This window comes from Oncorhynchus gorbuscha, linkage group LG18 (genome assembly GCF_021184085.1).
Source record: "Oncorhynchus gorbuscha isolate QuinsamMale2020 ecotype Even-year linkage group LG18, OgorEven_v1.0, whole genome shotgun sequence".
Lineage (NCBI taxonomy): Eukaryota > Metazoa > Chordata > Actinopteri > Salmoniformes > Salmonidae > Oncorhynchus > Oncorhynchus gorbuscha.
The window spans coordinates 66212925-66239145 of NC_060190.1; the positions used below are offsets into that span (position 1 = coordinate 66212925).

General features: G+C 44.2%; 1 protein-coding gene and 1 pseudogene across 6 annotated transcripts in view; one reads left to right on the forward strand and one right to left on the reverse strand.

The window, feature by feature from the left end:
* LOC124002966 (voltage-dependent calcium channel subunit alpha-2/delta-2-like) overlaps positions 1-19689 on the forward strand; it is a 359322-nt gene extending 339633 nt beyond the window's left edge. For 5 of the 6 annotated variants that reach the window (XM_046310832.1, XM_046310833.1, XM_046310834.1 and 2 more), the window contains 16 exons: positions 1530-1590; positions 2614-2711; positions 2889-2979; positions 3066-3128; positions 3407-3510; positions 3767-3865; positions 4558-4661; positions 4756-4803; positions 10158-10229; positions 10326-10478; positions 10985-11037; positions 11146-11201; positions 11355-11478; positions 17726-17835; positions 18167-18252; positions 18425-19689. In XM_046310832.1, the coding sequence (XP_046166788.1) occupies positions 1530-1590; positions 2614-2711; positions 2889-2979; positions 3066-3128; positions 3407-3510; positions 3767-3865; positions 4558-4661; positions 4756-4803; positions 10158-10229; positions 10326-10478; positions 10985-11037; positions 11146-11201; positions 11355-11478; positions 17726-17835; positions 18167-18252; positions 18425-18547 (1445 nt within the window). In that variant the 3' untranslated portion in view covers positions 18548-19689. Of the gene's footprint in view, positions 1-1505; positions 1591-2613; positions 2712-2888; positions 2980-3065; positions 3129-3406; positions 3511-3766; positions 3866-4557; positions 4662-4755; positions 4804-10157; positions 10230-10325; positions 10479-10984; positions 11038-11145; positions 11202-11354; positions 11479-17725; positions 17836-18166; positions 18253-18424 lie in introns of all 6 variants that reach the window. The other variant, XM_046310837.1, reaches the window with a different exon arrangement.
* A 3695-nt stretch (positions 19690-23384) lies between these two features.
* On the reverse strand, positions 23385-25675 carry LOC124004196 (annotated as a pseudogene).
* Positions 25676-26221: the final 546 nt, after the last annotated feature.

The window sequence follows — 26221 nt, forward strand, 5'->3', positions numbered from 1 at the left end:
CTCTCTCTCTATCTATCTGCTGTCTCGCGATGTCATTGTAGCTGAAAGGATGTCTTAACTCTCACACCAGTGTACAGGAGTTGAGGGAGCCGCCATCGGTTCCAAAATAACATCTTCCATATTAACTGTCCTCCCACTAGAGCAGGCAAAGCTCTACCTGTAATGATGAAGCATTGTTTGTCATTATAATGTAGTTAAACAAACTGAAGTTAACCCCATTGTTTTATTAGTATAACTGAGGCTGGTCCCATTTGAGTTCATTGGTCTACATGATAGTGCATCTGAATGTCACCACAGTTTATCAACTATTTACAACATTATTATGACTTTTAATAGTTAGACTATGAATATGTTAGCTTGACTAAGGCCACCGGCATTGTAGCCAAGCTGTTTAAGCTCAGGTGATTAAATCCCCATGTTAGCATAACTAAGGTTATTAGCATGTTAGCTTTAATGAAGTTGACACCTGAACAACAGACTGTGTTAGTTAGCTCAACCTATATTGTCCCTCTCCGTGTCAGCTAGTGCTGCTGACGGATCTCTTTAGGGCCACACTGTGGGTCACCCTGGTCCTCTCATGTTGTTGGGTACGTGGCAGAGCGCCCCGTGGCGCCTGCCTCGTGTGTCGTCCCTCTGTAACCCCTGTCTCCATCAGCTTGTCTCCCTCCTCCCCCATCAGTCCTCAGACTGCTGGGGGAAACGGCCCTCTACCTCCTCCTCAAAAAAACATGACCCGGATGTGCACGGCATTGTGGGTGCAACACTACCTGGGCACTGCAGTCAATTTATCCGTTTTCAAATATGTATATGTATCATCTACTTGTCATCTACTTTCTCTTGTCATCTACTTTCTCTATAGAGATGATCTAAAATGTAAAAGATGTCTGATAAAAGCAGATATATTACAGTGTTTAATTAAGAGACTCATAGATACATCTAACTTTTATATCTGAATGAAAATGAATAAGGTTAGTGTACTAGAGGTAAAGCAAGTTGCCCCTTGATATGCCCTTCACAATGCAATGCATTTCCCCCTGATTGTGTGTCTCTTGGTGTCGTGTCCCCTGCCAGTCTGAGGGATGACCACTTCCATCGGGACCCCTGCGCCACCCACCTCCCCATGCAATAGTTGGCCATGTTGATGCCTGCCTGTGAAATGCACGCATTATGGGTTTATCTGTCTGAGAACTCACTTCCCCTCATGGTGTGTGATGGAAGTCAGTTCTCCGACATAAAAAAAGAACAATTAACTTGAAATCAAAATGGTTGGATTCATCTGGTTATGATTTTTCAATGGTAATAAACTAAAGTGGAAAATGAGAAAGAAGTGAGTGCTGGGCAGAGTCAGGTTGCATTTGAGGCACCATATTGGCTAACGCTGGTGTATCCCCCATGATTCCTCTTTGGTGTTGCTATGGTAACTCCCTTCCGCGTTCCCTGCACCCCTGAAGAACAGCCGCTGTGTACCCAGAACCCCCCACTGCTCGGCTCATGGCTCTTCCCAGATAATCTTCCCCTTTCTGTTGCAGATTTTGAATCTCTGCTGCCAAACAGTTTTGAGTCTGAAGGACATGTATTCATAGCTCCCAGGTAGCCCTGTGTGAATGCTTGCTGTCTTCCCATTTGTTTTGATGGTCCTCACTGTAGTGTCTCCACCACCTTCAGCCCACAACATTACTCAGTTGTTCACTTCCACCACCTTCCTTCAACCCCCAACACTTAACGTCACACCAAGAAATCTCCTCAGCCACTAGTCATTTGTTATTGTCAGTCACACCTCACATTTCTTTTCCTGTGGTGGTCAAGACCGTGCCGTTGATCATTTTGTTGTAGTGTCATTGCTGTGGGTTTTCTCATATCATGATTTGACTATGTGCGTTCTTTGTTGACAAAGTTAGGAGTCCGACGAGACTTGTGTTGTTGTTGTTTACCGTTTCTCACAACATCATTTATATAGTCTACTTTTTGGGAATTTCAGTGCATTCAATCCTTCTCGCCTCCTGCCCCAAAGTAACCCCTCCCATCCCAAACCTTACCCTCTCTGCCCCCAGAACTATTCCTGTGCTACCTCACATCCTTTGCATGTCGCCAGTTGGTGCTGCATGGTTTTGTGTGTATGCATATTCCATGGTGTGTTGGTGACTGCAGTATGAATACAGTATGTAATCTTGAGAATACCTACTTGAAGTAAATAAAGATTTACAGTATAATGTGTATAAAAGGTGAATGAAATCCCCCTTTGCATGTTTTCTTTTTGTCATGATCAGACCTTCATCCTGTAAAGCTCCCAGCTCCATGCTGAAAGACTGACAAGAACACTCACTCTGTCTGCTGCCAGTGTGTGGCGTTCACCAGCCCTTCACTCCATATTTCACTCTTGACAGTCTGTCTCGTAGGCATGTTTGAATATCCTGGCAGCCTCAGGACATGCATGCGTATGAGTTTCTACGGGTTTGTGTGCTGTGAGAGTGTTTGGGAATGTGCATCTGGGTATTGTAAATAAGAGCTGTCCATAGACCTGCTCAGGGAATATGAGAAGCCAGACACACGTTGTGTGTTTGTTCTCAACTGTTCTTGGGTCAAAAAAAAAATGCTGCCGCTGACTGTCCTCAGGGAATACTGCAACGAGCTAGAGCTCTCCAACAACAACACTGAGTTCCTGCTCAACTTCATCGCTCTCATGGAGAAGGTGACACCTGACTCCAAACAATGTGAGTCCCTCCGTCTCTCCAGTTCCCTCTTTTTACAGTAACCTCACCACTTGTAGGGATGTAATGTTACATTTGACCGCTTTACACAGTATTTAAATGCACAGTCAGAATCAACAATTTGCTGTCAATCACAATGCCTATTAATGCATGTCCCCTTCTCACTGTGGTCTAACCCAGGTGACAACCTGCTCCTTCATAACCTCATCCTCGACACTGGCATCATCAGACAGCTGGTGGAGAAGGTGTGGAAGACCAAAGACCTCACCACGTGAGTAGAGGGCTGCATGTGTACTATGTGTTATATTTGGTGTCTGGGTACTTCCTGTATTCTCACTCTCCTGTTCTGTGTTGCAGCTATGGCTTTCTGGCAGTGTTTGCTGCAACAGACGGAGGGATTACAAGAGTGTTTCCCAACAAGTGAGTCCAGTCTTTATCTAAAACCCAACCTTTCTTCAAAGTTTTAGGTATTAGCGTACATTGGATGTGCATGTAAAGCCTCCCAAATATTGGACCAAAGTCAAGTGCAAAGTCAAGTGCATAAACGTATCTAAATTACTTTTTCTGCTTGTAAACATATAAACCGGAATTAAATATCCAGGATAGCTAGGACCAAGGTATCTGCCAGTATACCTTACAGTTTATTCGTTTCTGTCCCTGGCTCTGTCCGTGAGTTTTAATGTTGTGCTGATCCTCAGGGCTGCTGAGACCTGGGAAGAGGACCCTGAGCCTTTTAATGCCAGCTATTACCGCCGCAGTCTGGACAACAAGGGCTACATCTTCAGAGCGCCTTATCGCACCGGTGAGTCATCATCTGTCTCACCTCAACCCAGACACTACTGTACTACTAAAGTCTTTATGGGATCTGTTCTGTTGATTTATTGTTATTGACTCCCTTCCTCTGTCCCTCCCTCCCTCCTTCCTCCTCCATCCCTCCTCCATCCTTCCCCATCCTTCCCCAACCCTCCTCCCTCCCTCCTCCCTTCCTTCCTCCATCCATCTCTCCTCCAACCCTCCAACCCTTCCTGCCTCCTCATTCTTCTCCTTCTCCCATGAAGTGAATGATGAGCTGCTGAACCCAGAGAACGACACCATAGGAATCCTGGTCAGCACTGCAGTGGAGATCACAGTGGGAGGGAAAACCATCAAACCTGCAGGTGAAGGGTTCATTAGCATTGTCGAAGGTGTAGCACATGGAAATGTGTAAAACTTCCTCAGCCTGAAGTGTCCCCACTTGCACCACTGCACAGCTAACTTTTGGCGTGGCGCCGACTGGTAAAACATTTCAGGAGGCTGGTCACGTGTGCTGGCAAGGCAGATATTAGCCAAACCGGGAGGAAGTGGTACTTGCTAAGCAAGCAGTGTGACGTCCTTTACAGAGGCCTGATGAGTAGTACTGTTAGTTACTCTAATGGGGGCTAGTATGGAGTAGTATGATGTGTTAATCCACTGCAGGATTTAGGATCTTAATTTGATCACTTTGTTGTCGCAGAGAACTTTCTTGCACAGCAGGAAATGTAAATTGTAGTGTATTCGAGGTGTCAAAAGGCTTGTAAAGTTTGTTATTTCCAATTTAGTATTTTCAGACTAACGAAAAATATATCAATACCTACGAAAATGTCCATTAATTATAATCCACATACTAATTCACATTTCCTGTTGCTGCAGGATTATTATCATGTTCTAATTAAGAGAGTACGTCTGAAGTAGGAATTTGGACGAAAATATATTTCTCCTGGTAGGAGGAATATCTCTCTCTCTCTCTTTCTCCTCTCTCTATCATACGCTCTCCCCTTCTCTCTAATTTCTTTGGGTATATCTCAATGTCTCTCCCTCTGTGTATGACTAGTGGTTGGCGTAAAGCTGGACCTTGAGGCCTGGGTGGACAAATTCAAGATCCTGGCTAGCAACCAAACAAGTCCAACAAGTGACAACCGCCAAGTCCAACAAACGGTAACAAACATAAGGACACGCAGGAATTAAACCCACACACAAGCATATGAAATGTGTTTTTTGCTTATCGTTGATGATGATTTATTTTTGACAGTGTGGACCAACCAGTGGCTGTGAGATGGACTGTGAAGCCAACAGCGAAGTAAGATAAAGAATAATCAGTAGTGTGTTGGAGGATATACGCAGGTATATGCCGAGTACCCATTTATTTTTCAGTGGGCATTGCGTATACTCACTTCTTAATGCCCAGGATGCTTATCAAAGTAGTGTAGTGTAGGTATACGCCGTATCAATTAATAATGCTGTTTAGCTTAAAATGTTGGTTAACTATTATTTCTTCACATTTTCAATGCAGCAATGTGCACACGAGAACAGTGTGAATGTTGCAAAATGCAATTTGTTGGAAAACACCATTCTAAAATGCTCACCACACATGCAATCGGTTTCATGGACAGAGATGGAAATATTCCTTAAAAATGTTGAGAGGGGAGATCTAAAGATGCAACAACTATCATTGGTTGATAATATGACTAGGATAATGCCTTAAAATAATTGCCTCCAACATCCAGGTTTCAAACCATTAAGGAACAGTTAATAGATAGTGATGCTTATGATAGGCCTTGGTTATCAGGAATCAACGTAAGACCCAGATGCAGATACATCGAATTGACAATGGTTTAATATTCCAACAGGGGCAGGCAATAGACAGGTCAAGGCAGGCAGGGGTCAGTAAACCAGAGGTGGGGAAATGGTACCGGACGGCAGGCAGGCTCAGGGTCAGGGTAAACAGGGGTCAATAATCCAGAGGTGGGGCAACGGTACAGGTTGGCAGGCAGGCTCAGGGTCAGGGGCAGGCAGAGTGGTCAGGCAGGCAGGCTCAGAGTCAGGATAGGCAAGGGTCAAAACCAGGAGGGCAAGAAAAAGAGAGACTGGGAAAAGCAGGAACTGAGAACAAAAACGGCTGGTTGACTTGACAAACAAGACGAACTGGCAACAGGTATAGAGTTGATGTCGGAAGTTTACATACACCTTAGTCAAATACATTTAAACTCTGTTTTTCACAACTCCTGACATTTAATACGAGTAAAGATTCCCTGTCTTAGGTCAGTTAGGATCACCACTTCATTTTAAGAATGTGAAATGTCAGAATAATAGTAGAGAAAATTATTTATTTAGGCTTTTATTTCTTTCATCACATTCCCAGTGGGTCAGAAGTTTACATACACTCAATTAGTATTTGGTAGCATTGCTTTTAAATTGTTTAGCTTGGGTCAAACGTTTCGGGTAGCCTTCCACAAGCTTCCCACAATAAGTTGGGTGAATTTTGGCCCATTCCTCCTGACAGAGCTGGTGTAACAGCCAGGTTTGTTGGCCTCCTTGCTCGCACACACTTTTTCTATTCTGCCCACAAGCTTTCTATGGGATTGAGGGCAGGGCTTTGCAATGGCCACTCCAATACCTTGACTTTGTTGTCCTGAAGCCATTTTGCCACAACTTTGGAAGTATGCTTGGGGTCATTGTCCATTCGGAAGACCCGTTTGCAACCAAGCTTTAACCTCCTGACTGATGTCTTGAGATGTTCCTTCAATATATACACATCATTTTCCCTCCTCGTGATGCCATCTATTTTGTCAAGTGCACCAGTCCCTCCTGCAGCAAAGCACCCCCACAACATGATGCTGCCACCCCTGTGCTTCACGGTTGTGATGGTTTTCTTCGGCTTGCAGGCCTCCCCCTTTTTCCTCCAAACATAACGATGGTCATTATGGCCAAACAGTTCTATTTTTGTTTCATCAGACCAGAGGACATTTCTCCAAAAAGTATGATCTTATTCCCATGTGCAGTTGCAATCCAGTCTGTTTTTCTATGGTTGTTTCGGAGAAGTGGCTTCTTCCTTGCTGAGCAGCCTTTCAGGTTATGTCGATATAGGACTCGTTTTACTGTGGATTTAGATACTTTTGTACCCGTTTGCTCAGCATGTTCACAATATCCTTTGCTGTTGTTCTGGGATTGATTTGCACTTTTCGCACCAAAGTATGTTCATCTCGAGAAGACAGAAAGCATCTCCTTCCTGAGCGGTCCATGGTGTTTATACTTGCGTACTATTGTTTGTACAGATGAACGTGGTACCTTCAGTACCAGGTCTACTTTTTTTCTTATTTCTTGGTTGATTTCTTTTGATTGTCCCATGATGTCAAGCAAAGAGGCACTGAGTTTGAAGCTAGGCCTTGAATATCCACAGGTAAACCTCCAATTAACTCAAATTATGTCAATTAGCCAATAGGATGGTTCTTAAGCTATGACATCATTTTCTGGAATTTTCCAAGCTGTTTAAAGGCACAGTCAACATAGTGTATGTAAACTTCTGACCCACTGGAATTGTGATACAATTAATTATACGTGAAATTGTCACATTCTGACCATATTTATTTTGTGTTTTCCTTGTTTTAGGGTTGGTCAGGACGTGAGCTGGGTGGGCATTCTATGTTGTGTGTCTAGTTTGTCTATTTCTATGTTTGGCCTGATATGGTTCTCAATCAGAGGCAGGTGTTAGTCATTGTCTCTGATTGGGAACCATATTTAGGTAGCCTGTTTTGTGTTGGGTTTTGTGGGTGGTTGTTTCCTGTCTTTGTGTTTGCTGCACCAGATAGTGCTGTTTCGGTTTTGCCAAGTTTATTGTTTTGTATTATGTTCATGTTGAGTTTTCTTATTAAAAAGTATAACTATAACCACGCTGCGTTTTGGTCCGCCTCTCCTTCCCAGGAAGAAAGCCGTTACAGAACCACCCACCACAACAGGACCAAGCGGTGTGGTGACAGGCAGCAGGAGCAGCGCAAGGAGGAATGGACATGGGAGGATGTGTTGGAAGGCAAGGGTTGCTACACATGGGAGGAGATCCTGGCGGGAAAGGATCGGCTCCCATGGGAACAGGTGGAGGCAGCTAGGAGAGCAGAGGCAGCTGGAGATAGGAACGGGCGATACGATGGAACACGGCTGGCAAGGAAGCCCGAGAGGCAGCCCCAAAAATGTATTGGGGATGGGGCACACAGGAAGTATGGCGAAGCCAGGTAGGAGACCTGCGCCAACTTCCTGTGCTTACCGGAGGGCGAGAGAGACCGGGCAGGCACCGTGTTATGCTGTGGAGCGCACAGTGTCCCCAGTGCGGGTGCATAGCCTGGTGCGGTACATACCAGCTCCTCGTATCGGCCGGCCGGGCTAGAGTGGGTATCGAGCCAGGTGCCATAAAGCCGGCTCTACGCATCTGGTCTCCAGTGCGTCTCCTTGGGCCGGCGTACATGGCACCAGCCTTGCGCATGGTGTCCCTGGTTCGCCTGCACAGCCCAGTGCGGGCTATTCCACCTCGCCGTACTGACAGAGCGACCGGGAGCATTCAACCAGGTAAGGTTGGGCAGGCTCGGTGCTCAAGAGCTCCAGTGCGCCTGCACGGTCCGGTCTATCCAGTGCCACCTACACGCACCAGCCCTCTGGTGGCAGCCCCCCGCACCAGGCTTCCTGTGCGTGTCCAGAGCCCACTACTCCCTGTTTCTCCTCCCCGCACTCGCCCTGAGGTGCGTGTCCTCGGCCCAGTACCACCAGTGCCGGCACCACGCACCAGGCCTACAGTGCGTCCCGCCTGTCCAGAGCTGCTGGAGTCTCCCGCCTGTCCAGAGCTGCTGGACTCTCCCGCCTGTCCAGAGCTGCTGGAGTCTCCCGCCTGTCCAGAGCTGCTGGAGTCTCCCGCCTGTCCAGAGCTGCTGGAGTCTCCCGCCTGTCCAGAGCTGCTGGAGTCTCCCGCCTGTCCAGAGCTGCTGGAGTCTCCCGCCTGTCCAGAGCTGCTGGAGTCTCCCGCCTGTCCAGAGCTGCTGGAGTCTCCCGCCTGTCCAGAGCTGCTCGTCAGACAGCCAGGATCTTCCAGAGCCGCCAGTCAGCCAGGATCTTCCAGAGCCGCCAGTCAGCCAGGATCTTCCAGAGCCGCCAGTCAGCCAGGACCTTGCAGATCCGCCAGAGCCGCCAGTCAGCCAGGATCCTGCAGATCCGTCAATCTGCCTGAGCTATCTCTCAGTCCTGAGCTTCCTCAGTAATGATGCACCCCTCAGTCCAGTGGGGCCCTTTGTTAGGGTTACTAGGTTGGCGGTGAGGGTCGCCACTCAAGGGACGTTAAGGAGGTGGACAAAGACTATGATGGTGTGAGGTCCACGTCCAGCACCAGAGCCGCCACCGTGGACAGATGCCCACCCAGATCCTCCCCTATAGGTTTAGGTTGTGCGGTCAGAGTCCGCACCTTGGGGGGGGGTTACTGTCACGTTCTGACCATAGTTCTTCTGTGTTTTCCTTGTTTTAGTGGTGGTCAGGACGTGAGCTGGGTGGGCATTCTATGTTGTGTGTCTAGTTTGTCTATTTCTATGTTTGGCCTGATATGGTTCTCAATCAGAGGCAGGTGTTAGTCATTGTCTCTGATTGGGAACAATATTTAGGTAGCCTGTTTTGTGGGTGGTTGTTTCCTGTCTTTGTGTTTGCTGCACCAGATAGGGCTGTTTCGGTTTTGCCACGTTTATTGTTTTGTATTATGTTCATGTTTTCTTATTAAAAAACGTGAAATATAACCACGCTGCGTTTTGGTCCGCCTCTCCTTCCCAGGAAGAAAGCCATTACAGAAATAATCTGTCTGTAAACAATTGTTGGAAAATGACTTGTCTTGCACAAAGTAGATGTCCTAACGGACTTGCCAAAACTATAGTTTCTTAACAAGACATTTTTGGAGTGGTTGAAAAAGTGTATGTAAACTTCCGACTTCAACTGTAAATACACAGGGGAAGATGGGTGACACCTGGAGGGGGGTGGAGACAATCACAAGGACAGGTGAAACACATCTAGGTTTGACAAACTGTCTTCTGGTAGATGGAAAGGCTTTCCAAAAATCCTTCTCAATTAAATGTTAACTAGCCTATGTCTACCTGGCAGAATTACATCATAATTATTTGCATCAATCCAGTGGCCATTTGTTTTACAAACTCCATCTCATATGCTACAGAAACACCACAAACCAAACAACAGTGCTAGGTACCTGGCACTTGAATTAAAGGGTAACTACATTTTCCCTAGACCTCAAAATTTGTCACATGGTGTGGTTTAAGCATTGTTGTGGACTTGGAACATCAAATGTTCTTGTTTTTCTATTAAACAAGTGTGACTTAATTGACTCAGTTGACCGCCTGATGTATCTGTTTCAATGGTAGGGCTATTATTAGCCTACTTGCACAATACATTTTGGTTTGGCCTGACTGTGAATTTTTCAATGTTTCTCATATAATTCTTTGCACAGGGAGGGTCATTTGGGATTTTTGGGGGGGCTAGATTTGAGTATACTCACTTCTCCAGGCATCCCTACACCACTGTGAACAATGCTACTATCACTAAGACATTGTTGACAGTTAAACAGACTAACAGTTGGGGTCTCATGTCGTCATGGTTGTCCATCTGCGCTTGTCCATACAGGACCTTCTTTGTTACCTGGTGGATGACGGTGGTTTCCTGATCATGTCCAATCAGAAGGATCACTGGAACAAGGTGACATGTCCTGACAGTTACTACAAAGCTTTATTGAACCCAGTTTATCCTTGACTTAGGGGCATGTTGCATAATTCTGTTTCCTCTCTTCCACAGATTGGCATGTTCTTCAGTGAGGTGGACCCCTACCTGATGCATGCTCTCTACAACAACTCCTTTTACAACCGGAAGCAGTCCTTTGACTACCAGTCTGTGTGTGACCCCGTGCCAAGCAGCAACACCGGGGCTGCACCAAGAGGAGTCTTTGTGGTAAGGACTTCACATATTCAACAATAAAAGACACGGCTATCGGGCCTCCCAAGTGGCGCAGCGGTCTAAGGCACTGCATCACAGTGCTAGTGACGTCACTACAGACCCAGGTTTGATCCCAGGCTGTATCACATCCAGCCTTAATCGGGAGTCCCCTAGGGCGGCGCACAATTGGCCCAGCGTCGTCCAGGTTAGGGACAGTGTTTCCTCCGACACATTGGTGCAGCTGGCTTCCGGGTTAAGCGGGCGGGTGTTAAGAAGCTTGGTTTGGCAGGATGCATAACTCGACCTTTGCCCCCTGAGCCTGTTGGGGTAAAATTTCAGAGACAAGAACAAAGTTGGGGAGAAAAGGGGGGTAAAATACAAAAAAATACAAAATAAGACACGACTATCACCCTTCTGTAATAATGAATGAATGAATGAATGCTTGATAGCTAGCTAATTTAAAATGGAGAACAGGCAATGTCCTTGTGTTTATGTGTCCCCTTCTTTCTCTGTCCCATCAGCCCACAATTGCAGACTTTGTGAACCTGGCCTGGTGGTCATCAGCAGCTGCCTGGTAAGACCAGAGAATACAAGAATACTGTTGCCTGAAACACACACTACTTAAACAGAGCCACATATTTGCACTACCAACATCCTTTAAACAATCTCCCTTTCCACCCAGGTCCCTATTTCAGCAGCTGCTCTATGGAATAGCCTACCACAGTTGGTTTGTCACAGGTGAGTAAAAAGTCGAGATATTGTGGTTTCTGCAGAGTAATGTTATATCACTGTTCTATATATATGTTTTTTTATGAAGGACAGTGATTGCAACACTAGACTGATTATCTGTGTCCACATCAATATGTATTTGTCTATGTCTGTGTGCTGTAGATGAGGTAGAGGCAGAGGGGATGGACTCCAGAGAGACCAGCTGTGTGACGATACAGACTCAGTTCTACTTCACTAACATCAACAGCTCCTATGACATCCTGCAAGACTGTGGCAACTGTTCCAGGTAGCTTTTACTCTCCACGTACAACTCATACAAACATACACCAACATACAGTGCAGAAAGTACTCAGACCCATTGACCTTTTACACATTTTGTTACATAACAGCATTATTCTAAAATTGATTAAATTGCTTTTTTTCCTCGTCAATCTACACACAATACCCCATAATGATAAAGCAAAAACAGGATTTTATAAATGTTTGCAAATTTATTTAAAAAAATAAAAAAAATGAAATATCACATTTACATAAGTATTCAGACTCAGTACTCTGTTGAAGCACCTTTGGCAGCGAATACAACCTCAAGTCTTCTTGGTATGAAGTTACAAGCTCGGCACACCTGTATTTGGGGAGTTTCTCCCATTCTCTCTGCAGATCCTCTCACTCTGTCCGGTTGGATGGGGAGCGTCGCTGCACAGCTATTTTCCGGTCTCTCCAGAGATGTTCATTCCTGCATATGTGAATTGATTGCCCCCCATCTATCGTCAGAGCTCGTACTGTTAGGTGACCTAAACGAGGACATGCTTAACATCCCGGCCGTCCTACAATCTAAACTAGATGCCCTCAATCTCACACAAATTATCAATGAACCTACCAGGTACAACCCCAAATCTGTAAACACGGGCACCCTCAGAGATATCATCCTAACCAACCTGCCCTCAAAATACACCTCTGCTGTCTTCATCCAGGATCTCAGCGATCACTGTCACATTGCCTGCGTCCGTCATGGGTCCGCGGTCAAACGACCACCCCTTTATCACTATCAAACGCTCACCTAAAACACTTCAGCAAGCACGCCTTTCTAATCGACCTGGCCCGGTTATCCTGGAAGGATGTTGATCTCATTCCGTCAGTAGAAGATGCCTGATTATTCTTTAAAAGTGCTTTCCTCACCATCTTAAATAAGCATGCACCATTCAAAAAATGTTGAACCAGGAACAGATATAGCCCTTAGTTCACTCCAGATCTGACTGCTGTTGACCAGCACAAAAACATCCTGTGGGGTACTGCATTAGCATCGAATATCCCCCACGATTTTCAACTTTTCAGGGAAGTTAGGGACCAATATACACAGGCAGTTAGGAAAGCAAAGGCTAGCTTTTTCAACCAGAAATGTGCATCCTGTAGCACAAACGCCAAAAGTTCTGGGATACTGTAAAGTCCATGGAGAATAAGAGCACCTCCTCCCAGCTGCCCACTGCACTGAGGCTAGGAAACACTGTCACCACCGATAAATCCACGATAATTGAGTATTTCAATAAGCATTTTTCTACGGCTGGCCATGCTTTCCACCTGGCTACCCCTACCCCGGTCAACAGCCCTGCACCCCCTACAGCAACTTGCCCAAACTTCCCCCATTTCTGCTTCACCCAAATCGAGATAGATGATATTCTAAAAGAGTTGCAAAATCTGAACCCCTACAAATCAGCTGGGCTAGACAATCTGGACCCTCTCTTTCTAAAATTATCCGCCGCAATTGTTGCAACCCCTATTACTAGCCTGTTCAACTTCTCTTTTGTATCATCTGAGATACCCAAAGATTGGAAAGCTGCCGCGGTCATCCCCCTCTTCAAATGGGAGACACTCTATATCTATCCTACCCTGCCTTTCTAAGGTCTTCGAAAGCCAAATTAACAAACAGATCACCGACCATTTCGAATCCCACCGTACCTTCTCCACTATGCAATCTGGTTTCTGAGCTGGTCATGGTTGTACCTCAGCCACGCTCAAGATCCTAAACGATATCATAACCAACATCAATAAAAGACAATACTGCAGCAGTATTCATCAACCTGGCCGAGGCTTTCAACTCTGTCAATCACTACATTCTTATCGGCAGACTCAACAGCCTTGGTTTCTCAAATGACTGCCTCGCCTGGTTCACCAACTACTTCTCAGACAGAGTTCAGTGTGTCAAATCGGAGGGCCTGTTGTACAGACCTCTGGCAGTCTCTATGGGGGTACCACAGGGTTCAATTCTCGGGCTGACTCTTTTCTCTGTATATATCAATGATGTCGCTCTTGCTGCTGGTGATTCTCGGATCCACCTCTACGCAGACAACACCATTCTGTATACTTCTGGCCCTTCTTTGGACACTGTGTTAACTAACCTCCAGACGAGCTTCAATGCCATACAACTCTACTTCCGTAGCCTCCAACTGCTCTTAATTGCAAGTTAAACTAAATTCATGCTCTTCAACCGATCGCTGCCCGCACCTGCCCGCCCGTCCAGCATTACTACTCCGGACGGTTCTGACTTAGACTATGTGGGCAATTACAAATATCTAGGTGTCTAGTAAGACTGTAAACTTTCCTTCCAGACTTACATTAAGCATCTCCAATCCAAAATTAAATCTGGAATCGGCTTCCTATTTCGCAACCAAGCATCCTTCACTCACGCTGCCGAACATAACCTCGTAAAACTGAATATCCTGCCGATCCTTGACTTCGCCGATGTCATTTGGATGCAGTCTATCACAGTGCCATCCGTTTTGTCACCAAAGCCCCATATACTACCCACCAATGTGACATGTATGCTCTCGTTGGCTGGTTCTCACTTCATATTCGTCGCCAAACCCAATGGCTCCAGGTCATCTTTAAGTCTTTGCTAGGTAAAACCCCACCTTATCCCAGCTCACTGGTCACCATAGCAGCACCCACACCGTAGCACACGCTCCAGCAGATATATTTCACTGGTCATCCCCAAAGCCTATTCCTAATGGCTGCCTTTCCTTCCAGTTCTCTGCTGCCAATGACTGGAACAAACAACTCATATCTCCCTCAATAACTTTAAGCATCAGCTGTCAGAGCAGCTTACAGATCACCACCTGTACATAGCCCATCCAACTACCTCATCCCCATATTGTTTTTTTTGTTGCTCCTTTGCAACCCAGTATCTCTACATGCACATTCATCTTTCACTCCAGTGTTTATTTGCTAAATTGTAATTACTTTGCCACTACGGCCTATATATTGCCTTACCTCCCTGATCTTACCTCATTTGCACACACTGTATATAAAAAAAAAAATTGTGTTATTGACTGTACGTTTGTTCATTCCACGTGCAACTCTGTGTTGTTTTGTGTTTCGCACTCTTTTGCTTTATCTTGGCCAGGTCGCAGTTGTAAATTAGAACTTGTTCTCAACTGGCCTACCTGGTTTTAAATAAAGTTGAAATAAAATACAAAATAAAAAAGTTGTCTTGGCTGTTGGCTTAGGGTCATTGTCCTGTTGGAAACTGAACCTTCGCCCCAGTCTTATGTCCTGAGCGCTCTGGAGCAGGTTTTCATCAAACCTGCTCTGTACTTTGCTCCATTCATATTTTCCTCGATCCTGACTAGTCTCCCAGTACCTGCTGCTGAAAACATCCTCACAGCATGATGCTTCCACCCCTTTGTTTTACCGTAGGGATGGTGCCAGGTTTCCTCCAGGTGTGTGTGGTGGTTAATATTTTTTACTATCAAATGAGGAGAGACAAACTCATCACACAAGTCAGAGTTATACTTAAACTAAATCTTTATTCACTTATTAATAAGGGAGCAGGTTAACTTCTTATGGGCAGGTGGAACGGTAGCATCCCACCTGGCCAACATCCGGTGAAATTGCAAAGCGCGAAATTCAAACTACATTATTATATACATTTTTAACTTTCATAAAATCACAAGTGTATTACATCAAAATAAAGCTTAACTTTTTGTTAATCCAGCCGCGGTGTCAGACTTCAAAAAGGCTTTACGGCGAAAGCAAACCATGCGATTATCTGAGGACAGCACCCCCACATACATGAAAAACATATTTCAACCAGGCAGGTGCGACACGAAAGTCAGAAATAGCGATATAAAAAATGCCTTACCTTTGATCTTCTTCTGTTGGCACTCCAAAAGGTCCCAGTTACACCACAAATGGTGCTGTTGTTCAATAATGTCCTTCTTTATATCCATAACTCAATTTAGCTGGCGCGCTTCAGTCAACAATCCACCCAGTTTCTCTCCATCAAAATGCATACAAAATTAATCCCAAATGCAACTAAAACTTTTCCAAACAATGTTTATAATCAAACCTTAGGTACCCTAATATGCAAATAAATTATCAAATTTAAGACAGAGAATCATTATTGTCTTTACCGGAGAAAAATACTAAAGAACTCTCTTCCGCACGCTTGGAAACACTACAGCCAAAATGGGAGCCACCTAGAAAAACTACAATATCTGGCTCATTTTTCCAAAAACCAGCCTGGAACTCTTTCTAAAGACTGACATCTAGGGGAAGCCCTAGGAACTGCAATCTGGGAGGACTTAGCCTTATAATTAAAGTGATAGCCATTGAAAATAGAGGTAGGCCGATTTTTGTTTTGTTTTTGTCCTCTGGGTTTCGCCTGCCATATCAGTTCTGTTATACTCAGACATAATTTTAACAATTTGATGAGACCAGGTGAGAAACGAACACAGGTGAAATCAATGAACAGAAATGAAAGACAGGGCTTCGTTCTAGAACACAAAGAAACAGCGCTATGTTCAAGAACACAAAGAAAAAGAACACGAGGTTGACAAAGAAAAGAAAAGAACCTTACAATCCTATGGAATGCGGTCTCTTTAGGTTTATCACCCAAAGACACCGTACATCTTCTGTCAGTGCTAAATCTCCCAGAGGCCCATCCTCAGTAGAACACACACAGATGAGTATTCTCACAACCGCTTATTATGTTGCATAAAACAACCATTTGATGCAATAACAGTATTATAACATCATCTTGTCATTTCTCTCGCACATGACGTTTGGCATTCAGGCTAAAGAGTTCAATCTTGGTTTCATCAGACCAGAGAATCTTGTTTCTCATAGTCAGAGTCCTTTTGGTGCCTTTTGGCAAACTCCAAGTGGGCTGTCATGTGCCTTTTACTGAGGAGTGGCTTCTGTCTGTCCACTCTACCATGAAGGCCTGATTCGTGGAGTGCTGCAGAGATGGTTGTCCTTCTGGAAGGTTCTCCCATCTCCACAGAGGAAGTCTGGAGCTCAGTCAGTGACTCTTGGGTTCCATTGGGTTCTCCCTGAGCAAAGCCCTTCTCCCCCAATTGCTGAGTTTGGCCGGGCGGCCAGCTCTAGGAAGAGTCTTGGTGGTTCCGTACTTCTTCCACTTAAGAATGATGGAGGCCACAGTGATCTTGAGGACCTTCAATGCTGCAAAAATGTTTGGTACCCTTCCCAGATCTGTGCCTCGACATAATCCTGTCTGAGCTCTATGGACAATTACTTCGACCTCATGGCCTGGTTTTTGCTCGGACATGCAATGTCAACTGTGGGACCTTATATAGACAGGTTAGTGCCTTTCCAAATCATATCCAATCAATTGAATTTACCACAGGTGGACTCCAATCAAGTTGTTTAACCATCTTAAGGATGATCAATGGAAACAGGATGCACCAGAGGTCAATTTTGAGTCTCAAAGCAAAAGATCTGAATACTTTTGTAAATGCATTTTACATTTTTAATAAAGCAAACATTAAAAAAATGTTTTTTGCTTTGTCATTATGGGGTATTGTGTGTAGATCAATGAATAAGACTGTAACGTAACAAAACGTGGGAAAAATCAAGGGGTCTGAATAGTTTCCGAATGCACTGCAGTTCATGGAAAATGCAGTTGAGTAATAGTCCTGCAGCATTTCCTAAACTCTGGGACTGCAAGGTGATTACGTTTTGGTTTTGTCTCTAGCACCACACAGCTGATTCAAATAATCAACTAATCATCAAGCTTTGATCATTTGAATCAGCTGTGTAGTGTTAGGGCGAAACCAAAATGTGCACTCCTTGAGGTCACGAGTTTGGTAAACGCTGCCTCAATTAATCTAAAAGTTTATGAAATTCCATCAGAAGTACTGAAATAGTAACCTCATTAAGTTAAATGAGCCCAGTAAAACGTTCTCATGGAGCTGATCCAACAGTGAACAAGTCTGTCATATACAATTGTAGGATCTTAATTTGCTCACTCTTTTGTTGCTACGAATTTTCCTGCATCTTTCATGATTTGCATAAATTCACTGAAAACCCACACTAACACAAAGATATTTAAACAGTATTACACTTTTCATGTAGCCTACTTTTGGCCAGCTAATAGCCTAATCACCAATCAAGCAACATCATAGACTAAACATACAAATCCTGTTGCTGCAGAATAATTTTTCTTTGACACTATAGGTCAAATTAAGATCTGACACTTGTAAGAAGAGTTTGTTGACTCAGTCTCTCTTTGTGTGTAGGCTGATCCATGCCAAGAGGTTAAACAACACCAACCTGCTGTTTGTGGTGGCAGAGAAGATGCCCTGCAACACCTGTGAGGTGGAGAAACTGTCCCAGGCGGAGACAGAGTGTATCCTTGCCAACACATACACATCTGCTGTTGGGAGCCTTCTCCGCTTGTTTGTTTATCTCTTTATCGACTTGTTTATAGGAGTGGCTTTTCACATTCAACTGACTGGTGCTAATGTCAAACCATTTAAATTTGGGTTCAGTCCAGTTCACCCCTTGATGACTATTCTAACTAAAGCATCTGTATTAAGTGTTTATCATTAAGTTACATTTTTCTATGGCATAAACCTGTGGGAGAGGAAGCTATAGGGGCGGGTGTGTGTAAACACATGGAGACTTGGAGAGTGACTATAAAGGTAGTGTGAGTCATTCCTTAACCACGCCTCTTCCAGTCAAGGAGGATAACCCATCATGTGAGGACATGAGTGCAGCGAGGTATCGAAAAGGGCCCGCTGTGTGCTACGACTACAATCTTTCTGTAAGACTTACAACTGACTGTACAACTCAGCAGACCCTACAATAAACATATACTGTAAATATGCTGATGCGCATAGATTCTATTTTCACTAAGAAGACACACACTAAGAATATTTATTTTTTATTTTCAAAAATTCTACTGTATGACTAAAAATGTCTCCTTTACTCTCCAGGAGAACACATCAGACTGTGGGCGGGGCCACTCCTTCCACCCCTCACTCCAGACCCTGCTCATGATTCAGCTCTTCCTCCTCTATCCAATCGCCAGCCCTCATATTCTGCCCCTTTTACTTTAATTTTCCTCCAGTCTGCTCTCCCCAGCTCTTTGTCCATCCTAAAGCTCCCACCCTCTCCCCTCTATGCTCCGCCCCTGCTCTAGTCATAGGTTATACTGGGACTTCCTGTCACTGCAACTTGGAAGCCTTGAGTACCGCGCTACTGTACCCAGCTAGCTTCAATTGTTGTTGCTTAGTGACAGTTGCAGGACCTTTATGTTCTCAGCGAGTTGCGTACCTTTATCCATGGGAAGAGATTCAAAAGGTTGGTGTTCCAACCACCACAATTATCAGAGGCTATGTCAGAAAAGAAAAAAGACCCCATCCCCACCCGCATCAACAAGACGAGTGACAAGTGAAAAGACGAGTTGGATGCCATGTCACAGAGCTCCAACCGTCATGGACACAGCAGAGTTTAGGTTGTCTGTTTGTGCCTCTGTTAGTCAGATGGGATGAAGAGACATGGCCTCCATCTCACTCACTCATCTCTGACCTGATCAGTTTCATCGCTCTGTCATGTGTCTCTCATAGGGGGCTACTGTATGGATCATTCAGAAAATGAAGGAAAAAAAGAACTTTCAAGTATACAAAAACATACAATTATAAACTGTTGAAGTGTTGAGTATTCAAAGCACATGTTAGGGTATCATTTGCAATGAAAGTTGTTACATTAATTTATTTATGCACTATATCTACTTTTGCCAAAATGAGAGACTTTGATGTGGTCTTGTTTTTATAACCAAGTGAGAGGAAAAAGTGAAACCCAGAAAGGAAAACTAGAGAAATAGTGTTAGGAATATCTGAGTTGGCTGAATTCCAATTCTTCTTGTACACCTCTACTGTTCTCCACTTGAAGTTAGAACTGTTTCTGCCCCTGGAAGCACAGTATTATATTTATAATCATGGTAACATGGAAATATACTATGAAATAGTAGTCACGTTGTATAAAATGGAGACAGGCGCAGGAATACATAATAGGGGGTTTTAATACTCCACCCAAAAATACAACATGCCATGAAAGACACGGGGATAAATCCCAAAACAAACACGTATACAAAAACACAGGGATGTAAACCCAAACAAAAGAGCAAGGTTAAACCTCTAATAAATACACGGGACGAGACCCGCAATACAATACACAGGACGAGACCCGCAATACAATACACAGGACGAAACCCGTAATACAATACACAGGACGAAACCCGTAATAACAAGTGCACAACAATACACAGGACAAAACCCGCAATACAATACACAGGACGAAACCCTTAATAACAAGTGCACAACAATACACAGGACGAAACCCGCAATACAATACACAGGACGAAACCCTTAATAACAAGTGCACAACAATACACAGGACGAGACCCGCAATACAATACACAGGACAAAACCCGTAATAACAAGTGCACAACAATACACAGGACAAAACCCGCAATACAATACACAGGACGAAACCCATAATAACAAGTGCACAACAATACACAGGACGAAACCCGCAATACAATACACAGGACGAAACCCGTAATAACAAGTGCACAACAATACACAGGACGAGACCCGCAATACAATACACAGGACGAAACCCATAATAACAAGTGCACAACAATACACAGGACGAAACCCGTAATAACAAGTGCGCAACAATACACAGGACGAGACCCGCAATACAATACACAGGACGAAACCCGTAATAACAAGTGCGCAACAATACACAGGACAAAACCCGCAATACAATACACAGGACGAAACCCGTAATAACAAGTGCGCAACAATACACAGGACGAGACCCGCAATACAATACACAGGACGAAACCCGTAATAACAAGTGCGCAACAATGCACGGGACGAGAGCCACAATAATGAGTACACAATACCAGCAGCATGGGAACCGAAACAACAAAGCACAGGTACTCACAAGACCAACGGACATGGGAACAATAACCGACCACACAATGGTGAACAGAGGGCACATATATACAACTACTAATCAGGAGAATGGGAATCAGGTGTGCATAATGAGACCGTTCAGTGGCACCTAGAAGCCGGTGAGGTAGACCTCCGGAACTGGTGCACGGAATGAGCAGCAGTACCGGGGGAATCCGTGACACATTTGATTATCATAGTTGACTGATGTTAGTTAATGAATTGGTAATTATGTGTCCATCATCATAGATGACTGATGTTAGTTAATGAATTGGTAATTATGTTTCCAAATCGGACAAAGCAAATTATAACTTTTCCCTTGCAAAAATAATTCAAATACTAGGCTACACCAATGTATTATGAATTAGTATTAAGCCTCTGAAAAGTCTGAGCGTTTGGGCTTCATTGCTGTATGTGGTGTGTACTTTCCCACTCTCCACAGACTAATTGAATCGTTGTTTCCACATCATTTCGACAAAATGACATTGAACCAACGTGTCATAGACATTGGATTAGCAATTGTGCTCAGTGGGATCCTTTCTGATCAGTGGTCATTCTGACTGACCTCTACTCCTAACCCAGTGAAAGCTAACCCCTCTGCCAATCCTCATACATCCACTCCACCAGGTCCAACTAATGTTCCTAGGACTATATTTGTATGTGTTTAATATCTGTTGTCACCACAGCAGAGCAGATATACTAATATCTATTCAGACTGGCCCAAAAGTATCTTGTTTTAGTTGCAGGTAGGTTTTGGCAGAACTTTGCTTGTATTACCTTTGACAGACACTGTGTAACTTCAGACCATTTGCTATTGGGGGATTGGGGTTGAACATTCCCCACATAAAGGAATGCAGCCGAGGCCACTACAACTTACTGTACGGTGACAACTGAGCTGCAGTCTGGGTTTTCTGTTACAAGTCATTCTGATCCATTTGAAGTGAAATGTCATTAGACTCCATGTTTTGTTGTCATAGTGCCTTGATGCACTTTGTTTTGGAAAGCATTGTCTCTTGAGCTACTGTACAGTACCTTCATAGAAGAGGCACCCTTATGGCTGTGGAGCTACAGGATCTTTATAGAGCAAGTCTGTTGGCTATATATCTATGGTAGCTTTATAGAGACACCATATTGACTAGACGTTATTGTAGCTCAATGTTGACTTTCGATTGGCTGTGGCTCCTGGCTGCTGTACCAATCCAGGGCTACCTGATTGCTACCAGATAGAGTCGCTGTACAGTACCTTTACAGAGCCATCTATAGAGCTAAACTATCAGTATAAATCGACTTAACTGGTCATAGATCTACCTTTATAGGGTCACCTGCCCGCTATCATTGCGTTTCTGTCTGAACCGTATGTGCGTTTGTGTTTGTGTATGGGTGTATGTTTGTTTTAACCCTCAGAGCGAATGTCTTTAAAACTGGGTTGAGAGGATGGGGAATGACAGTTTTGGTAGCGTAGCTGTTTGTTGTTCCAATTCCAATGGAAGAAATGTTATATCAGATGTTGTTATGGAGGGGGAAAAAATATTTTACAAAAAAAGAATCCAATCAATTTTTTCTCACCGGTTTGCTCAATATACTGTCATGAGAGAGCTGCATACTGTATGTGACCCCTGTATTCACAGAGGTGTTCAAAAATAATGTTTAATATGTCTGTGTGTTTCTGTTTCAAAGGATACATAGTGACTAAGCCTCTCTAAATGCCTTAGTGTTTCAGTGTTCTCCCTCTTACACACACACTCACGCGCGTGCGCGCGTACACACACACACACACAGTGAGCCTCCCAAATATTCACTTTCTCCACAGACTTTCCGAATCCAGAATGTTGCACTCTGGATTTAAAGAGGTTTAGGTTTTGATGTGTCCATCCGTCGATATAAAATGGTGTGAGTTTCTTGTACACATTGCTGCTTGGAGTGGAGGACTTTCATAGTTTACATTGACTCTGAATCTGTATTGACTCTGAAATCCCTCCACCCCACCTCACTGTTAACGTAACACCTAAACCCCCAAACCTCCTTTACTGTAACCATAAATACACACATAATGTACAGTGAACAATACCATTTTTGGCAAGACCAAATGTTTCGTAACAGCATATTTAGATTTTTTATTTTAAATAGGCAAGTCAGTTATGAACAAATTCTTATTTACAATGAGAGCCTACCCCAGCCAAACCCTGACGATGCTGGGCCAATTGTGCCGATTGTGATACAGCCCAGGATCGAACCCAGGTCTGTAGTGATGCCTCTAGCACTGGAATGCAGTGCCTTAGACCGCTGCCCCACCTAGGATCCCTATCTCACTGAAAGACTGGACCAAATAGAAACTCAGAATCTGACGTTTGCAATTGTCTCCTTTCAATGTTAGGGTCCACCATTTTTGAAATTCCTCGTATAAATAGTCCTGTTGCATTTTATTGTTTTATTATATCACAGCATTTGTTTGTCCCTCTGTTGTCCCTCCGTCAATGAAGGTTACATTCGCTGTGGAAATGTACCCCTTGTGACTTTCTCTGGCTCAGCAGCAGACACAAGCACTAACACATTTACACATTCAGACATGCAGTTACACACTTATGCACCCACATGCACAAAGCACACACATGTAACACTAACAGTTATACCTATACATGCACAGCTGGGGGATGTTCAGCTCTAGACTGAAGTAAGCCAGGGATGTCTATTCCCTGTGTGGGATGTCAGAGGCTGGCTCAGGGTGTGGGTCTCCATAGAACAGCATGGGACCGTGTCAATCAAAAGGTAAAAGAATCATGATTTGTATGTCTGTGTGTCTGTGTGTCTGTGTGCTGAGGGACACAGGTCGGTTTTCTGTGGTTTGAAAAATGTACTTTTTGCTCAAAAAAAAAAAGAAGGGGAAAAAGGGCACGTTTGGGGTGAGAGGACCGGGTCTGGTTTACAGCCAGCCCTAAAAGGAGGGTCTCCACATGGGGTGAGAGGACCGGGTCTGGTTTACAGCCAGCCCTAAAGGGAGGGTCTCCACGTGGGGTGAGAGGACCGGGTCTGGTTTACAGCCAGCCCTAAAGGGAGGGTCTCCACGTGGGGTGAGAGGACCGGGTCTGGTTTACAGCCAGCCCTAAAGGGAGGGTCTCCACGTGGGGTGAGAGGACCGGGTCTGGTTTACAGCCAGCCCTAAAGGGAGGGTCTCCACGTGGGGTGAGAGGACCGGGTCTGGTTTACAGCCAGCCCTAAAGGGAGAGTCTCCACGTGGCCCTGCCCCTGCCTACCCTTGCGGTGTCTGTGCGTCTCTGTGGGAAAGACACGTGTGTATGTGATTCTGTAGTCTGTAGTCTGGTGCTATGTGACCATGTTTGACAAATGTGTTTAAAAAAAACAGTAACAAAAAATTAATAAATTCAGTCAAATTCTAAGTGAAGTAAAAAAAATGGAATAAAGTAAAGATAAGTTTGAGATCTAAACTGTTTTTATTTTTATTTATTTTCTGTGGGTGTCTTGAGTGTGTATGTGTGTGCGCGGAAGATTTAGCTCCCTCTCGCTGGGCATTGGTCCATGTCGCTCCATTCTTTTGTACTGATAAAGCAAAAAAAAAGAGGGTAAAATTTGTAAAATATTGTGTCTGTGACTCCTTGTAAAATATTTTCAAATGGTTTATTACAGAGAATCAGTTATTAAATAATGTTCATATTTTTCACTTCATTTAAATGTCTGGTGTTTGTTTTTACATCTCTGAAATGCCAGGACTCCAGTATATACCTACTTTATAGCAGGGCACACCTGATTCTAATAATCTGCTGGTTGATAAACTGAACCAGGTTAGTTGCAACTGGGGATGGGAGTGAAAACTTACAGGACGGTAGCTCTACAGGAACAGGGTTGGAGACCCCTGCTGTATAGGCTACATACACACAGTTCACATACACTATTATCATCAGTAACCTTTTTACAGGTCTCCAAAACATCACACTAACACACTATTATCATCAGTAACCTTTTTACAGGTCTCCAAAACATCACACTAACAAATCCTCCCTATTAGCTTTTGACAAATATTATACAAAGGTTGGGTCTAATCCTGAATCCAATGTCTATTCCACAAGTTACCAACAACATACATAGTTGATTTTATATATAAAGAAATGTTAGTAGGTATTCAACGTATAGTGTTGCATCCATGGACAGATATCCCAATGACACTGAACAACAACACAACGTACTGAGAAAGTCAGTGAGAGCCGTGTGCCACGTGGCTGGGTCATACAGATAGCATGGATGTCCTGCTCCTTTCATCACCAACACCTTGTGATTGGCTAGCTTCCTCAGGTTGGTCAGAGAAACCTCCTTTAGCTAAGCATCCTGGTCTCCATTGACAATCAGAGACGGAGTCTGGAATGAAAGTAGAGGTGGCTAGTTCAAATAAACTGTTACCCAATCTCACATACAAAGGCCGGGTTTCAATCTGATCGCAGGTTGTAGACAATACGGCTTTAAAAGACCATTTCCAATTTCCAGGCAGTCACACAGAGCACCCAAACACAGGACATGTTGCATAGGAGCAAAGCCAGTGTTTGCAACAATCACTGACCAACCAGAGAAGAGAAAAGAGAGAGGAGAGAGCTATAATCGCTCAGTACACACCTACACGCACCTGTATGCTGATGTACTGCTCTACTGTGAATTTCTCAGTGCAGATGGGAGCCACAGCGATGTATGCCCGGACCAGAGCATCGTGCTGGAAGAGGAAGGGCAGGGAGTACATGCCACTGACAGAGGGACTGACTACCACGACTGGCCCCATCCCCATGGCCACACACACCTGCTTCAGGAACCCACCAGGGGCCAGTTCTCCTACAGCGGATGGGGCCACTGATGACTTAGACTGACCAAAACCTGGGGGCGGGGGGAGGGGAGAGGAAGAGGCAGATGGAGTTACAGGTCAGTGATTCATTGAGTCATGAATTATGTTTTTGTTGCTCAATCAACTCCTCAACTACTAATTTACTACTATTCTCACAACCGAAGCTCACCTGGTAGGTCGATGGCCACAGCACAACAGCCAGCTTTGGCCAATGTCTCCAGTGTACCTATATTGAGCCAATTCTCAGATGTTAAACGGATGCCATGCAGAAGTAGGATGGACAGATTGACTTCAGCTGTAGCCGGTTCAGCTTGTCTGTAAAACAGAGGGGCCTTGCAGGATTCCACATGCAAGCTCCCTTCTGTCATTTTAGCAGCATACATCTTATGAAGGGGGTTAAAAAAAAGTAATACAGCCTAAATATAATCACCAAATATTTGAAGAAAGAAGGTGAAAAAGTCATTTCCAATGCCTTACATCCAATAGTCCTGTTTTAGGCTATTGTCCAGCCTGGTCTCATAAACTAGATGTAACAAAGTAAATGTAAATCCGGGACACTGAAATTAGTACTGTATGGTATGGTTATAATACAGAAGTTTACTTAAGGCAAAAACAAAGTGAGGGTAGTTAGTCGAGGTGGATGGGTGGGCGTATTTACAACATATTGTACGGATTGCAATTCGTAATATACAGTATCATAGGAAAAGGATGATGGACATCCACAAATTAATACACCATACTAAATATAAAATATCAAACTAAATGGAGGTAGACAGATTTACGTCTACTGTTACATCTACCCCATGAGTCCAGGTTATAACATCATAAAATACAGTATATTGTAAACAAATGTATGGCACATTAGCACTACAGATATTACGTCATAAAAATAAAGTGATATCTGCATGTGTAAATGCATTTAATCTGCT